Source organism: Anopheles coustani, chromosome 3 (assembly GCF_943734705.1).
Source record: "Anopheles coustani chromosome 3, idAnoCousDA_361_x.2, whole genome shotgun sequence".
NCBI classification, from domain to species: domain Eukaryota; kingdom Metazoa; phylum Arthropoda; class Insecta; order Diptera; family Culicidae; genus Anopheles; species Anopheles coustani.
The window spans coordinates 23,844,944-23,862,823 of record NC_071288.1 but is presented as its reverse complement, the minus strand read 5'-3'; the positions used below and the strand labels follow the sequence as shown (position 1 = coordinate 23,862,823).

At 46.8% G+C, this 17,880-nt stretch overlaps 1 protein-coding gene across 1 annotated transcript; it reads right to left on the bottom strand.

Annotated features, from left to right (window-relative positions):
- Nucleotides 1–2,296: 2,296 nt before the first annotated feature.
- LOC131272624 (uncharacterized) lies at nt 2,297–17,553 on the bottom strand. The gene is made up of 5 exons (XM_058274437.1): nt 17,385–17,553; nt 13,840–14,374; nt 4,847–5,278; nt 3,892–4,257; nt 2,297–3,526 (listed from the first exon to the last, which is right to left on the bottom strand). The coding sequence occupies exons 2-5, from the start codon at nt 13,922–13,924 to the stop codon at nt 3,429–3,431; spliced, it is 981 nt and encodes a 326-aa protein (XP_058130420.1). The 5' UTR covers nt 13,925–14,374; nt 17,385–17,553; the 3' UTR covers nt 2,297–3,428.
- Nucleotides 17,554–17,880: the final 327 nt, after the last annotated feature.

The following is a 17,880-nucleotide window of genomic DNA, read 5'->3' as shown; positions in this document are numbered from 1 at the left end:
CACCGCAGCTCGCATTGGTCGGTTGCATCAAAATCTAAAGTTGTCGGATGTTGGCAGGCAAAGACTCGTAGACGTGTCATATTCTGCCGGCGAGGAGTTCTGGTGTGGAACTGCGAAAGCAAATGAACGAAACCGATATCAAATATCCTCACCGCAGGTTGTAGCACACGCCGGGGGCCGGGGCAACGGTCGCGGTTCTGTTGGAGGGGGGAGGCGTTCGAGTTGGTGGCGCTATACAGTTCAACGATGCGGTGCTCCTGAGCTGCTCAACGTTCAAACAAAACCCCGTGGTAGGCGAGGTAGTGGCACGGGGTGGGTCGAATGGAAACGGGGAACCCACTGGTAAACAAAACATAATACGATAACGAGATTTTCCACTACCGCCGGGACAAGGACGGTGATGTAACACGAGGTCCCGTGGAGCCGGTGGAGGTGGTCCGTTGGTCGTGGGAAACGCCATACAATGCGAATGTAGGAGCGCTGTTCCGAAGTGATTCGACGTACGTACGTGTAAATGCCGGGAAAGGATGACGAGCCGTACGGTAGGCGACGAATGGTACGGCAGGTCTTCGAGTAGCAATTGTTCAGTAGGTAGGGAATCTAATAAAATCGTAAAAATACGTTCAACTCGCAGCAGGCCACGGCAGCTCCTCGGACGGGGGGAGGGGTCGGGAAATGCGAAGGTGAAAATCAAGCATACACGTTACCCGGTACAGGGTGGCGGCCCGGGATGGTAATCAGGCAGGAGGGCAGGTGCCGCCCGGTATCGGATGTTTATCTATTCCTACCGAGGACCCTAACGCAGTTACTGAATGCGATTGGGTTTGGATAGTTTTCGTTCCGGCTGCGATTGATATTCGATTTCAACGGTAAGTGCTCCCATTCATTCCATTACGGCGAGGTAATGGGACTCTCACCCGGGGCAAATAAGCGCCTTATCTATTCCAAACTACGGCATAATGATGCTTAGTTGCCCATGAATAGGGTTCATGCGTCGCTCAACGTTTGAAATGGAAAATTAGAATGAAATCCGAGGCAGTAGATTTAACCCACCAAAATTATGCAAGGGCAGTGGTTAAAGGCTACCGTAATTGAAACCCTTAAAAAACGTAATCTTTAACGGTGAAACGGCTGAGAAACATTAGAAAGTAGAAGTAACTAACCTTTCGAGCGAAACAGAAAAGTGTTCGCCAATCCTAGATAAAACATGAAAAGAAAATGGATTCGAGCAAAACGAACGAAACGCGCGTAATAAGAATAAAGAACTTTACACAACACCCGCCTTTATCCGCGGGCGGATGAATGCAAAATGTTTATTATCATAGGCTCCCCCCGTCTACCAGTTCCGTTGGTCAAAAGGAAATGTTTGTTTGTTCGTTTCTCGCTACGTCTATTATCCGGCTGCGCAGGGATCTGTGGGGTTTTTAATATTTAGCTTTCCACCTTCACCGGATGCTGGGTAATGTTCGCTCGGTTGAAGCCCTTGTTCGAGATGGTTTCTTGTAAAGACTCCTCTTTTTTCCAAATCTCGCTTAAAGGTTACATTTGAGGTTGGTGAACTGAAGCTTAAGCAAACATTAAATAAAGAATTAAAAAAGGTCCAGCATCCCAGCCGGTTTGCGCTCGGTCGGAAAAAAAAACCGCCGGTCTCCACTAGATACACAATCCGGATCGTGCGGTGTGTGGCTCTGACCACCACCGATGGAAATGGAGTTGTACTCGATGGAGAAAGGATTTCCATTTGCTTTGAGCATGGTTACCACTGTGGTGGAGGGGAGCGGAAAAAGTTCCACCGCCAGAAGGGGGGTTTGCGAGGGAAATAATGGAGAAAAAAGGCTGATCATATTCCAATACGATACGATAACGAATCAAGTTACGCCCTGAATGGCACTATGGTCTGTCGGGTTCGAAGAGTGTTTGGTCCGGTCTCGATGGTACTTGCTTATCGTAAGTGTTTGGTTGCTGCGGGTTTTACATGCCGTTGCTTTTTTTATTCTCTCCGACTCCCCGACTCCGGTCGAGCACTTGCAATCGATGTTGTTACTGGCCACTTGATGTTGTTTAGCATGAGCATAAAATCTGAGCTGCAGTTCGACGTACCCTGTGTTAATGCCTCTGGGAAGTTGTGAACAGAAAAATCGAAAACAAATCGAATAAAACATGTCTTAAAACAAGCAATCTCTTCGTAAGTCTATTAAATGAAATTTTTCATTTCTCAATAGCATTTTTAAGTGGCAAACCACACACTCGCAAGTTTTCCCAATAAAAGCACACACGGATTCGGTTTTTTTTTGTTAAAGTAGTTTTGTTATGTTTGCTAACTTTATTTACAAAATTAAACGATTGACTTTGTGTTCACTTTTTATATTCTTTTCCACTTTCCTACTATTTTGTTCGGAGGTACCACCCTACTCCGTTACTGTCGATGCAAGAGTTTCGTTTTTGTGTATCTGTGTTTGTGTGTGTGTTTCTTTTGCGTTTACGACGATGCTAATATGCTAATTGTTTGTAACATTGCATCGCATGTTTATTCTTTACCTTTTTAACTTTTCACTCGGTTATATACAACGATTTATTTGCTTTTACATTTTGCTCTTCACCCCTACCATTCTTCATCGCGCACGACCTTCGTGCAGTCGTCGACGCAGGGTTGACTTGTTTAACAATTTTTACTATCCTTGCACCAATTCACGCAAATCAGTTTGTCGTGCCCGGTGATGTCCAGTGTGTTAGCATGGATTGTTTTGGTTCTATCGCTTCGTTTTTAGAATCGAACCATGGTTCTAGCAGGACACTTCTTCTAAAAAAGACGCTTCCGTTCTACTTTAGGGCTCGTAAAATCAGCTCTCTCGTTTGGATGCGTATTTGAAAGTTAACGTTTTGCTGAAGATAGGATTTTAAGTTGTTTCCTATTGGACTTGTTTTAGCACACTGTTCTGTCGCGTCGTTTGGACTCAACTTACAATTGCGGATTGTAGGAATCCTGTGGCCAACATTCTTGCTGTTCGTTTGTTGGGTGCGTTAGACACGCGGTCCGATTCATCATTGTTTAGCTAACCCTCGCGGCACGACTCTCGACTCCTAAGCTCTGGTTGGGATTTGACTTTGTTGTGAATTTTACTTTTTAAATGATCTCCGACCGTCCCTCGAACCGACGAACCTTAACGATCGTCGACGCTAATGCCGACACCGAAATGTAACTCTATCACGTCGCTTGGTTTGAAATGTCCCCTAGATTACTTGCTAATGATAAGTTTCAACGCTACCTTATTGTATGCCACAGACTGCTGCGGTCTCTCGTAGCTAAGGGAGGCTGTGTTTTGTGTGTTTTCCTTATGTCGATTTGTGTCTCTTTCAGTGTATGTTTGCGTGTGTAGGAGGGAGGGAGGAATTATTTATTTGATTCGTTACTGCAACAGACACTGCCTCTAGACTATGCGAGCGAAGGTCAATCGACACGCGTACAGCAGGAGGCTGATGAGTGACACTAGTAAGTGTATCCTTCGCACGGAAGCATTGCTTTTCACTGCAAAAGATAATTAAGGCGGAAAATTGTTATGGAAATGAGTTTTTAAGATGGTTTCGTTATGTTAAATTTGTTTATAGTTTTTTTGCCAATATTTTTATAATGTTTAGGCAGCTGCCAGAATGTGTTTTTAAAATTTATTACTAAACACTTCGATCTGCTAGATAAATAAATTAATAAGAAATAAATAATAATTCTCCAGACTATTAAATAAAAATTGTTTCTACCTTCCTGTACCTCTTTCTTCTCTGATTAGTTAAAAGATTTGAAACGACAAAATCGCAGCATATGCCGTCGAAACAATCCTTCAAAATCATTCGCAAACAAACTGAACTGGTAAACAACGTATTTACAATCGGACTCACCCAAAAGCATGGCGACGCGATTGTCGATGGCGGGCTGCTCCCACTGGACGATGCTCTCCTGTCCACCGCGCCACAGGACGGGCGATAGGCTGGCGACGCACTTGATGCGCATCGTGCCATCGATGTAGTGCCGGTGGTTGACGACCATGCTCAGCCCGAGGAAGGTCGTGATCAGCCCGTGCTGGTTGTGCACCGCCGGATAGTGGACGATGTTGTTCGGATCCGTCACCAGCAGATCGTTGAGGTACCACTGCAGCGTGGAGGCGGGGTACGAGCGGCCAGACGTGCAGTTCAGCTCCATCGTCTCGCCGATCTGGTAGCTTTTCCGCTCGCCATCGCTTATGTGTGGCCCGTCCTTGGGGACGTCTGATTGGGGGTGACATAAACAGCGGACAAGCGAACGTAGTAGAAGAAAAGAGTTATAGATGATAGATTGAAAAATGTTAAAAAAAACCCTACACGAAAATCGTAGCTAAAACTTGGACAACATAATTTAAAAATTGAGATATTTGATGCAACTATTGATGTCAAAATCGAACCATTTTTGATCTGTTCAAATGAAAATTATTGTACACTATTTGATTTTATATAATCGTTGATTAGTTTGGAGGAATATTAAATTGAGAGTAATCCCTTCCAGAGTTGTTGCATTACTTTATTAACTGGGTTGATGGACTCAGATTCTTTGAAAATTTAAAGAAATAGCTTAAAAAATACCTAATCATATTGAGTTTTAGTAAGTGATCAAATGACTCGATTTAGGTTGGGCTATGGCGGAAAAATAAGCAAATAAGGCTAGACAGGGAAGCTCAAACTTGAAATTGACGTTCATGAGACAAACACGCAGCTGCAATATCTTTTACAATCTATCCTAACACCGCCTACCCATTGCAACACTCATCCAAGTGGATGGATCCCTGCCCGGGAGGCGGGATTCGTTCGCGGTGACACTTACATATCACATCCATCCGGCCCTCGCCGTGCACCGAGTCGAAGTTGGGCGCCTCGGCCGAGATCTCGCACCGGTAGATGCCGGACGACTTGAGCGTCAGGCCGCGCAGCAGCACCTTGGTGCCGTCCGAGTGGTTCGGGTCGACCCGGATGCCCTCGATTTTGTAGCTCTTGATCGGCTGCGACGCCGACGGCACGTAGCGGTAGAACTCCTCGTTGTCCTTGTACCACTTGATCGAGTAGAGCTTTTCCTCCTCCTCGTACGGCTCGCTCAGGTAGTCGCTCTGGTAGCCGTGGTGCCGCCGGTTACTGCCGTCCAGCGAGCCGTGTCCCTTTCGCGCCCCGTTCAGCTCGTAGTGGCACTCGAGCAGGGCCGACTCGCTGCGGAACTTGTACGTTGGGATGCGCACCGTTTTCAGCTTCAGCCCGAGCGTTTCTAGTGGTTTGGGAGGGGGAAAAGAGCAGACCGGGTTCGGAGGTGAATGCCGACATCGAGGCGCCAACGATAAAGTTCTAACAGATAACACATATTTATTGCGCCAACGTGTGAAGGGATTATCCGTTGGGAATTCAGGGTGGGATTGCTCTGAAGAGAACTTGTGAATGGCTTGTCTGTTTCGTAAAAAATGAGTTGGGCTTAAATTGTTAAATAATGGTGAAATTGGTCAAATACGACCGCATTTCTACCGTCGTGCAACTATTTAGTCCATAAATTTATCAAACAGAATTCGATATAAAATTAATCCGGTTTGCACCGCTTATGTACGATTGCCAATTCAATAGAACGATTATTCATCGAAGCACTAAAGTTCCAATTGCGTAATCATTCGTAGGAATGTAAAATAAATTTCCCAAGCTGCTGAAACCTTTAATTGTAAAAGGAAGTATGCATAACATCAGGACACATTGTCGTTCATTGGCGGAACAGCACATTCGTTGGGGTTAATGTTTCACTTTAAAAGACGAAAGGAACGGCACCGAGAATGCCGTGTGAAGCTTTCCTATTGTTTTATACATCCGTAACCGGTCTATTGTTCCCAGGGATGGAAACCTTACCAACCTCTCCGTAGAGCAAGTACGGTAGAAAAATTAGTAAATGAATCCATAGTGATGTGGATCATTAATTACCATGCTGGAACCTTTTATACACTGTTAAAACCACTGTTAAAACGGTACATCGAGGCCAGAGGGGAAAGCCGCCCGATGGTGGGAGCAGTTCCTCCATTAGGTTGGAGATTCACACGATAAACGCATAAAACGCAACCGAATGCGCTGAAAGTGTCAGCAAAATTCGGAGAACGAAATCGATCGGCGAGAGCAGTTCGAGGATTTTTTTAATGAACTCTCCATCCACCACGTACGGCGCCAATCCTTCGTCCGTTTCGCTGCCACCAAACGGTGCCGTAGTCGTTGGAAAAAACGGATAAACTTTTACGACACTTGAAGCTTACGCTTTCCATTTGGGGCGCTTGGAAAACCTACGGTAACACAGCCAGCTCCCAGCTACCAGCTCGTTGAGCTACTGGAGGCTAATACGGTAAGCGTCACTTCAGCACGGGAAGATGAGAAATGTGAGTGTGTGTGTGTGTGTGTATGTGTGAGCCAGTGTGTGTGCCTGTTCTGGAAAGGTTCAGCAACCCCACACTGAAAGTTTTCCAGCAGCGAGCAGCGTGTGGCTTGAACAGTTTCGCACCGAATGTGCCCGTTACGGTACGACGGGAAGAGGGCGAAAGAATCGGACGAAGTTAGAAGGCGGGGTGGCCCGGGGGCCGGAAAAGTTTAATGTCAGCCCGTTGTCTCCCGGGGCAAACTTGTCCCTGGTGCTGCGGCGAGCGTCGTCCCGGTTTCAAGCGGTGGGACATTCTTGCAAATGGCGCTTGTAACGTCATAATGTTTCTGCACATTCGGGTTGATAATTATGATGATGAAGATCGCCAGCGGGAAGGTGGGCGGCGTCCCGGCGGGCGGGATGCTCGACTCACTCCGGCGGGGAACGGAAAACGGGTATGTTTCTGCGATTTCTGATCCGGTGTGCGTTTCACGGTTCTGCGTCAGTGTCGGTTCGGAGGAAAAGTTCGCCCGACGCTGCTGCATCCGTCGGTTCGGGTTATCGGGGATGCAGCAGACAGCTGTCGGAGATTTGTCTGCGTGTGGGGTGGCGTGGAATTTGTCAACCACCCGGGTGGGTTTTCCTCCATGGCCCCCCCGAGCGATGCCACTCCGAAAAGTTCGATGCATTCACTGTGGCTGAAATGTAAGCTCGCACTGCAGGTTTCCATTCCTGCATGACATTCGAAAATTCGCAGAAAATGTTGTCTATGTGTATGTGTGTATGTGAGTATATGATACGTAGGATTAAACCTTCGGGAATGTTCAGGTTCTTGCCATCCGCTCACCTGTGCCATGCATCATCTTACGTACACACGGTTGACGGAAAGCTTTTTCCGAATGGTAATTCTATGCAACGCAACCGTGACGCAAAACATATCCCAACAACCCTTCCACAGGGGTGTCATATCAAAAAGGGAGAAGCTAGGCAGCCTAGTTTCCGTACGGACGCGCTCCCAAATAGTTCGCCAAAGTTCGCCAAATGAACGGGATGGTTCTGTGGGTGGGCTGAAAGTTTGATCGTTTATTGGCACCGCCTCCGGGAATCGGGTTGACACGGTTCTGTAATTAGTGGTACACGTTGTACAAGCGAAGAATGTATTCATGCTACCCACGATAAATCGAACGGTTGAATCGATTCCACTTGTAAGTAGGTAAGCGAATCGGGGTACATTCGAAGAATTCAATTGCTCGTGGGAAAAGGGATTAGTTTTACACAGTTCTCCGAAGCACAATGTGGTGATGCTTGTTTTAAGTATAATTAAACTGTACGAATGCAACGAACGTTTGATGCCTCAGAATTGGGCTGACTTTTAATGAGGCATGCGACCCTTTGTACAGTAGGAACGATGGTTTTCAGTTATTCTGGAAGTGCTTTTGATTACAACGTGACACGGACAATTGTAAATCTTTGTCGGACTTTGTAAATTATCGTAGGAATTATTTATTTGAAACATGGAACCATAAATTCTCGCTCGCTAACCTGCTGTAGTCGGACGTGCTTTCAATCGCTCCTGCTTATTTTCCTACCGTGCGTGATTTCGTGCGCCTGCGTTCAGACAAAGTCTCGTGTCGTGATCCCCTAGTTCGCGCCTCGCCCTACTTACGTTTTGTTCGCAGTCGCCGCCCCCGTTCGTACGCGTTTATTACTTTTGGTGCGTTGGATTTCGGTCGATCACCGGTTTTGGCGCCATCACTCTGCTGTGTCTTCGACCCCGGGAACCTGCCCAGAGAGCGAGACAAGTTGTTTACGTTCGCTCTCGGACCCGATACGCAGAGCACACTCTCTCACTTCATCATGGATACCAATTGCCATATTTGTGCTGTGGCTGTTCCAAAGGATCCGGTGGTTTGCAGTGGAAATTGGCCTTTTTCCACCTGCCAAGCTGTGTTTCATCCGGAATGTCTAAAGCTTGCCGGTGCCTGTATCAAGGAGCTGTCACGCAATCGTGGTCTCAACTGGACATGCGAGAAATGTCGAGCATTGAAGGCTGATTGCGGCTCTGCCTTGGCTGGATTGGTGAGCAAATTAAAAGTTGAGCTAGTAAAAGAGCTGCGCTCCGAACTTGATCGTCGAATCCCTGACACCACAACTACTGCTCCAAACATCGACACATATGCCAATGTTGCGCGCCCACGCACACGCGCTGACCCGCCGACTGGGCCTGTTGTGTCCAAGGATCTCCGTCCTACTGCTCAATGCTACATACCTACACCTATACCAACCCTACCTGCACCGGTTCAGATGCCACTAGCTCCGTTCGTCGAAGGCACGTGCACGAGCACACCGACTAATTCGATTCGCTTTGTACCGCCACCTACGCCCTTGGCTTGGCTTTTTTTCACACGTGTTCATCCTGACGTCACTGATGAACAGATGAAGGCCTTTATCGGGGAGCATGTTGGCTCTAATGACATCGATGTGTTCCGGCTGACCTCGCGTGGTCGCGATCAATCCAAGCGCCGCTTCTACTCATTTAAAGTGGGAATTCCGGCCATTTTACGCGAAAAAGCACTGAACCCCGATACTTGGCCCTGTGGAACGGTATTGCATGAGTTTGAGTCCCGGCCTAGACTCCACAATCATAATAATAACCGGCTCCACTCAACTCACTCCACTACAACTAACCCGAATTACATGACCGCACCGCATTCTACAAGCCGTCAAGAGAACCACATCACATCGCCGATACCGAACTCATCATTGCTGCCCTCCGATGTACCACCGATAGCCCCCGACCAGCCAAACGTGTATGTTTAGCAATCCTCATTATTCTGCATCTCTTACCGATCTAAACATCTATTACCAAAATGTTAGAGGTTTACGCACTAAACTAGACTCACTTAGACTCGCACTAATTGAAACGGATTATGATGTGCTGGTGCTCACCGAATCGTGGCTGGACGATTCGATTCCGTCATCCTTATTCACCTGTGCCAACTTTACCATCCATCGCTGTGACTGCAACCTAGACAACAGTCGGCACTCGCGTGGTGGTGGTGTGCTAATTGCCTGCTCAGCTGCTCTCGATTCATCTCTAATCCGGCATTCTTGTGCATCGCTTGAGCTTGCATGGGTCTGCATTAAACTGCACAGCTGGTCACTCTTTATTGGTGCGATCTATATCCCACCCGACCGCAGTTCATCTGATGAAATATACGAAAACCTTCACGAGAGTGTGAGCGTAATCTCCGAACGCATGAAGCCTGCTGACCAGTTACTGCTGTTTGGAGATTTTAACAAACCTATGATTACGTGGAATGCTACTACTACTTTACCGCTACACTTCACCCCAAGCTGCACGCCGCCTGGATGCGGCTCCCTCGTCGATGGTATGGCATTCAATGGATTGGCACAGCTATCTGGAGTAACCAATCACCGTGGTCGCCAACTCGATCTTATATTTGCTAATGCTACTGCCACCGAGGTATGCTCAAGTGTTCGGACCGCCCCCTGCCCGATCCTGCCCCTTGATGACTACCATCCAGCCCTCGAAATCACCGTTCCTGATCTACAACCTGCGCGGTCCTCTACAGTTAGCCCGAAACGCTCCCGTCCGTCGTCCGGCTTCAACTTTAAAAGAATCAATTACGCGAGATTCATCACTGAAGCAACCAGCGTAAACTGGTCCTTTATCGAAGATGCTGCGTCCGTCGACATTGCTGTTTCTATGTTTAACGATAAGCTTAAGTCTATCTTCCCATTATGCTGTCCCTCCCGAAATCCACCTCCTAATCCTCCGTGGTCAAACAGGACCTTGCGACTGCTGAAGGCGGAGAAGAAGCGAGCACATCGTAGATACCATAGAGACCACGACAATCTAATATCTCTGCGTATCTACAAATACGCTGCAGGTACTTATCGGGACTACAACCGGTGGCGTTATGCTTCATACGTTGTTAGGTTGCAGGACCGATTCACAAATGACCCCAGATCCTTCTGGCGGTTCTCCAATTCGCGACGCAAACAAACTGGCATCCCTCCTATCGTATCCTTTAATGATAAAACTGCCTCTACTCCACAGGAAAAGTGTTGCCTTTTTGCTGAACACTTCTCCAGTGTGTTTGTCGCGCCCGGTAGCCGTGGAGTGCCTTTGGCTGATGGTCTTTCCTTCACCCCTTGTAACATCTTTTCCATAAACCATGTTCCCATCGATATCTCTGCAGTACTTCAATCTTTGTCTAAGCTAAAAATGTCCTTCTCTCCTGGCCCTGACGGAATTCCCTCGTCGATCTTAAAAAAATGTCCTTCTCTGTTTGCTCCTCTTTTGTTGCGCTTATTCAACCGATCCATCCTCGAAGGCTCCTTCCCAACCATTTGGAAGTCCGCTTGGTTAATCCCTACCCATAAAAAAAAGGATCGCTCAGTATGCTCTAATTACCGCGGTATCTCGATCCTTTGCTCCCCTTCCAAAGTCCTCGAATCCATCATCCATTCCTCCTTGCTTCCTATTATCGTCAGTCATCTTTCTCCTAGCCAACATGGGTTTATTCCCAAACGTTCCACTTCTTCCAACCTTATGTGTTTAATTTCATCTGCCTTCAAAAATATGGTCTCCGGCTTTCAAACTGATGTCATTTATACCGACTTTAAGGCGGCCTTTGATAGTGTCCCCCTTGAGCTGTTAGTTGCCAAACTGAAAAAACTTGGAGTGGGTGGTCACCTGCTTCCTTGGTTTGAGTCTTACTTAAACGGTAGATCGTACAAGGTCAAGGTACAGGCCAGCTATTCTGATCCCTTTATAGGCTTGTCTGGAGTACCTCAAGGCAGCGTTCTTAGCCCTCTTCTATTTGTTCTCTTTGTTAATGACTGTACCTATATTCTTCCAAATGACGGTTGTCTGCTCTACGCTGATGACCTTAAAATATTCCTTCCTGTGTCTTCGTCTCTTGATTGTTATGCGCTCCAAAATGTCCTAGACTCGTTTTCCATGTGGTGTAATGCCAACGGCCTTCTTCTCTGTCCTGATAAATGTTGTGTCATCTCGTTTGGTAGATCCTGCAAGTTTTCCTATCCTTACTCCCTGTGCAATACCCCCATTAGTCGAGTAACCTCCGTAAAAGACTTGGGAGTATGGCTTGATGAGGCTCTTAACTTTAACCTACATGTTGATTATGTTGTAAAAAAAGCTAACAAAACTTTGGGCCTTATTCTTAGACTTTCGTCCGAAATCAGCGACCCTCGTTGCCTCAAGGCTCTTTACTGTTGCTGGGTTCGATCCACTCTGGATTACGCCGCCGTTATCTGGTCACCACCAGGTTCCGTAGCGATGGCCAGGCTGGAGAGTGTTCAGCGCAAGTTCACTCGTGTAGTAGTCCGACGTCTCCACGTGGACGTCCCTTCCTATCCTATCCGCTGCCAGCTTCTAGAGCTCGATACTATAGAAGTTCGGCATTCCTATTCCAGAGCTTGCTTTATTGCTAGCCTTCTAACTCATGACCTTGATGTTCCTGCTCTGTTATCCTCAGTCCCATTTTATGCCCCTACACGTCACTTGCGTGATAGACCCCCCTTGCATATCCCATCCCGCCATACGCGTTTTGGATCCAACGACCCGTTTCTTCGAGCGCTCTCCGCTTTCAACTGCTCGTACCACCTGTTTGACTACAATCGTCCTTTGTCACACTTCCGCTCTCGCCTTCGCGCCTCCTCCTCCTTCCTACCCCATTAGCTATAAGTCTATTCATAGTATCAATGCATTGTGTAACCCTTGCGGCAGACAATTTGTGCAAATAAATAAATAAATAAATAAATAAAAAAGATGGTGCAAATAAATTTCAAAATCGTTCCAGTTACGATAGGAAACAGTTTTCAGGACTTCAAGTTAATGGTTGTCTAACAGTTTTCAAGCCGGTAGATTTTTATTTAAATTTTTAGACTTCTCTAAGCTTATATTAGCTTACAATATTTGTTTTACAAAGGAAGAGTAGTCTTAGTAAATTCAATTTCTTTTTAGAGTAATTTACTTGCCAATTCTGGTACATAACATGAAATTTGGAGTTGTAATTAATTGTTGTATATTCTTCTTCTTTTTCTTTACGTTACGATCGTCTTGGTTATACCTGCCCGTTAAGGGCTTACTAGACTATCCGGCGCTAACGCTCGCATGTCGTGAACCCTCTTTTGTTGTCCTTTACCTCTGTTAAATTGCTGTCCTATCGACTACTTTGGAAATTAATCGTGCGCACTTAACGCAGTCAAATAGCAAAAATGTGTTTCGACATGCACCAAAGTGAACAGTTTATGGAAGATCAAAATTGAATCAACTTCAGCAGAAGGACGGCGTTGGAAGCGTCCCGAAAGCTATGCGCGCTACCGCCTCTTATGAACCCTCCTAACTTTCGCTCCCTGTTTCGCCATCTCCTGCTTGGAACGTGCACAAAAATCATTCACCCTTCGGGTATTGGAGAGCGGTCCTGCCAACGCTGGTCATCGTTTATTTAACATTTAATTTAAAATCTGTCAAAATAACGGTACCGAAAGCGGCCTACCTTTTCGACCGGTGAGCATTCGCCAAAAATTCAGGTCAAATTAAATCTCTCAGCAGGCGGGAAGCGGCTTGTCGCCGGTAGAGTGTTTTCAGAGAAAAAAAAAACGGAAAGTGGAAAGCAAAACTCCATTAAAAAAAAAAAACGAAAACGTTCCCATTCTCTTGAGTGTGGTGGGAAAAACTTGGCCCCGGATGCGGAACGTCGATGAATGGTGACAACCGGAAATAAGGTAGCGCTAGCCTTGCCCAATCCCCTTGAAAAGTCGACCAAATGTCCACCCGAGATGACCAAAAATGAAGAAAGAGAGAGAGATAGGAGAAAAATAAGGTCTAATAATAAACTAGCACCCGGGGTTCTCGGCGTTCGGTGCGGGGAAAACGACCAAAAGGCGCCGGTCCAGTCTGGATGTGTCATTTGAAACCAATCATTTGCTGAAGACGACAAGCTTTAGGATGAAGAAAAAAAAAACCTTCCCAACTGCCTTCTAGAGCAGGAAACGTGAAAGGTTACTGACGAACATCGGACACCGATCGCCCAATTAAGGTGAGAAGACATCGGAATGAGCAGCCCCATTTTGCAGGGTATCGGAGGAAAAAGGTTTCCTTGCGTGGATCCGTTTCGCAGGAAAGTGAAAACGGCCACCGAATGCCGAAGTGCGAGCGAACGGATGACAGGTTTGAGCAGCAGATAAAAAGTTCAAACGGCTAAAGTGTCTGAAATATCCTCCTATTCAGTGGGAGGTTGAAAAACGAAAACGACATATCCGTTAAAAGGGAAACACAACGAACGGTGAAGGGAAGATCGAACCGTTTTCCGGAATCGAAAAGCGCATCGAATGTGTGAAGCTCCTGCAAAAAGGATAAGCGAGCAAGCAAAGCAAACCGGGGCGGACATTACCTGAGACCGAGAGGAATCCTAGCAGCACTCCGATCCATCCGTTCAGCAGCAGCATTGTGTCTGTTTCCTGTCTCGCTTCAAACATCAATTTGACTCGTTTTCAATCTTCATCAATTGTGTGTACGTTGCGCACGCTGGGCGTTGGGAACGGTGTCACCTGGAGTTTTTCGGGTTTCCCGTACGGGTTCCTGTTTTTATTTTTTTTATCTGCTTCTTTTAAATTTCGCTTCCCGATCCCGTTAGTATTATTGCGCTTTTTTTTTGCCTCCACTCAGCTACACGCTCGAAGCCATTCGGGCACGTTAACACTGTTTACGAGAGAATAACACTTTAACAGCACATGAATAACACGAGGGGGAAAATTGCACGATTTAATATTTTTTTGTATTGCTTCACAGCCAGCTGGCTTTAATGTAGTTTTATCGTTTTCACTTTTTTCACGTTAGTACATTGCGATGGCCGTTTTTCCGAACGCGCACATGCACAGGGGACGAGCTTCGGTGGTTTTGCTGCACAAAAGGCGATGCGTTGGGGGCTGGAAAAATGGTAAAAATGAAAACCCAAGCTGGATGAACCCGTGGTCGGTGTTTTTCTGTTACGGCTACGGCCCACTGTTTCCTTCGCCCGCTCGGTTAACGATTCGCGCACACAGCAAATTGTCACAGGAGTTGGTGGTTGATTTGCGCCGCTCGGTTTAGGTTCTGGCTTTTCGCGGGACACTGCTCGTGGTCGTTCATATGCTCGCACAATATGTGACCGAGAAGTTCTAAGAAATTGCTGAATGCTGCATAACGCGGAGTGTGCTTGGCTGCTGGTTGCGTGGCGTTGCAAAGAAAACCCGATTGTTTTCTTAGTACAGGCCTGCGTGAGGAGGTGCGGTGGGTGACCGGAACGGGTGAGCTTTGGATGGCAATAAAAAGTAATCACAACATCCGTTACGTTCCCACCGGTGCAGAATTCAGGCCCACGGTGCTTACGGTAGAGCCCTCGTTTTTTTTCGCCGAAAAGATATGTTTTCGTAAAACGAGCTGAAATATGGCGTAGGTTGGCTCTTAAATACTTTTATGCTGTTTTGATGCAGACATGTGTTTTTTATTGTGTTGTCTTCCAACTCTTTGGTGCCGTGTTTCTTAATTTGAATATTTCAAAGAATAAAATAAAGCATCGAAAAGAACCAACAAACAACTGGAAATAAAGGAAACTCAATTCTTTATCCAAGCCAGGTTTGAGAGTTGCTTGTTTACATCGCAACGATTTTGCGGTCAGGTGAGTTAGCATTAAAATTCCTAAAACAGCAAAACAAAGTTAGTTAAACAAGCTGAACTAGACAATGCCCAATCTGGTCTAATTGTTTTAAATGAAGCTCTTCAATCTTGATACTTAGTATTTGTTTTTCCCATTTATTTTTCTAATCATATCCTCGATAACGCATATATTTGATTGTCTACAGTGATAAGCTGGTATAATTATTTCATTTATATAAAAATACTGTGCGATGTTGATTCAGATGTGTCAGTCCAAGTGGAAAAATGTATTAGTATAATGAAAACATTTGGCATAAACATGAAGTTGTCTATACAATTATTTTCTAATCATTTTTCTTCATTACTTGAGCTATTAGAGAAAAATAACCAATGAAGGAATGAATTAACTATTCAAAACATAATAATGATATACGGATAGAAACTACGAGTTTGAGTTAATTATTGGTTTGTTAGTCTCAATTGTTGTTGTAGCGATTACAACGGCTGGTGGTGTGTTTTGTTAAAAAAAATGTACAAAAATACACCCTGGTTGAAATAACAAATGTTGTTCTTAGAAAAAGTTTTTCAACCATCTTTCAAATGCAATTTATTTGAACCAAATCTCGTCAAAAGCATACTATCAGCTGGTTGCTGGTAGCCACCACTGGTCAAACCGTTCGCAAAGGTTTTCATTATTGTTTGGTTAGAATTTTAAATGACTATCAAAAGAGTGGCACAATTTGGAGAATAAACAGTCTTTTCAAGGAGCAACGCCAGCTGAGCGCACTGCTGAGTCAAAGCACGATCGAAGCGGTGCTCACGAACCACCACACCGACATCGCAATCCTGCAGGGGGTGGAGGGGGCCACTTTCGTGGCTTTCCGACCCAACACTGTGCGGTGTAGACATTTGTCAACTGACAGCTGCAAAGCCAGAGCCTCGTTCGGACTGGCAGGAAAATCGCGCCGAACAACGTGACACTTATTCCTAACACACACATATTCATATACACACACACATACACACAAACAAACACTCCACAGTACATCACACATTCACCAGTCTCGCCTGTGCCTTCAATCAAGTCCACCTCGCGCGGTGCGGATACGCACACACCCCTTTCCACTCGACGAAAACACCCTTTGGCATGAACAAAGCGTCCTCCACCCGTCCTCTACCCGTCCTTGCCCGCCACCACGGGGGAAACGGAACGGGCAACGATTCGAACGTGTGCAAAAGTTTTGCATACGCAGCATACTCGGGAACCGTGCGGCCCTGAAGGAAGCGCAAAGGAGTACGTCAAATGGATTATCATTTGAAAGAGGGATGGCTTTCGCCCGGAGTCTTTATGAGTTTCCGCACCCCATCCCTCCGACGGTGGAGAGTTTTCCACGCCGGGCCGGCTTATAATCGGCGTGGTGCGTGCGAAGGAAGGTCTGATGGAGGCGCCCGGTACCTAGTGACGTGGCAGCCAGCAATAGCAGGCAGGTTACGGAACTAAGCCATTAGTTGCCCCCACCGACTTCGCCGCACATCGTCGCCGTCGTCTTACGGCGTTCGAGACTACCGACGAGCAACGATTCGTTTGATTTTAATTATAGCACACCGTATCCCTGGCATGCCGGTGAGTACATACGTTCGTCGGCGAGTTCGCCATAAGGGTTGGCCGTTTGTTTCTTTGTGAAGCGGTGACTTTCGACGCGCCAGCACCGTACGAGTCGGAAAGTTGGCCTTCCGATCCTCGAGCCGGTCCGTTGCCCGTCATCGTCGTCGTCGTTGTTGTCGTCTCAGCGAAAATGTTATCGATTGAACTGCGCCGGTAGGCGAAACCGGAGCGAAAGGGAGTCGCTCTTTCGTGGCCTTCTATTGGCCTCAGCCGGTTGGGGCGAGGGCCGAGGTCGAGACGCGGTTTGGTGTTGGCTAATTAGAATCAAAACAGTACCATTGCACGCCAACAACTTTGATCCACACACGCTCTAGTGCCCGTTTTTGCCAGCCAAGGAGAAGCGAACCTGTTTTCACCGAGTATGACTTTTGTATTGGCTTATTTGCGATGAATCACGGCATGGTTTCAAGTGCGGGAGGCATTTGCTGTTGCAACACCTGTACACTGTTTGTTTGGACACTTCGGCATCGTGTTTATGCAAACGAACCGCTGCGCTGGATGGTTCCGTCGTGCGTCAACAGAACCTAATCAGCGTCTGAGTAATCCAAACCGGAACGCATTCGTCATTGCTTCCGACTGAACAACTAACCGTGAGTATCCAATGGGGCGTTTTTAAATCACTTTAAAACACTTACGGCACTTGCACAGCAACACGCATATCGCATCGCGTCCAACCTCGACTGCCCGGTTGTGATACGTCGTTGGGGACAACGCGGGATAGGACTCCACTGCACAGAGAAACAAACGAGCGACACACTGGACGCTGGAAACAGCGGAAATACGACCCGAAATGTGGGACGTGGACGTGCACGTGGGGCGCCCGAGCGTTTGGAATGTGAAACTGTGCGTCCGGTCGTGGCCACGGTTCGGAGGAAACTGCAGAATGAAATATGAATGACTCGAGAATGGGTTTTCTCGTCGGGGACGTCGGGTGGGCCCAGCATGAGTCGTGCCGTTCGTCGGCTCAGCTGGTCCTTTGGGACTCGGTATCCGGCCACGATGACGGCTCGGCACGAGCACGAGCTGAAGCATCCCGACCGAGGAGCATGAGCGTGAACCGCTTCCATTCACGTGGTGAGCTGAAGTGAGAAAAACCTCGCATGGGGAAAGTGGTTCCCGTGGTGCGGATTG

Excerpts from the sequence above, each read along its gene's own strand:
- LOC131272624 (XM_058274437.1), bottom strand. The coding sequence starts at position 13,924 with ATGTTTGAAGCGAGACAGGAAACAGACACAATGCTGCTGCTGAACGGA. Across the intron at positions 5,279-13,839 it reads AGGATTCCTCTCGGTCTCAG|AAACGCTCGGGCTGAAGCTG; the intron begins GTAATGTCCGCC and ends CCAAACCACTAG. Across the intron at positions 3,527-3,891 it reads TCGCGTCGCCATGCTTTTGG|TGAAAAGCAATGCTTCCGTG; the intron begins GTGAGTCCGATT and ends TATCTTTTGCAG.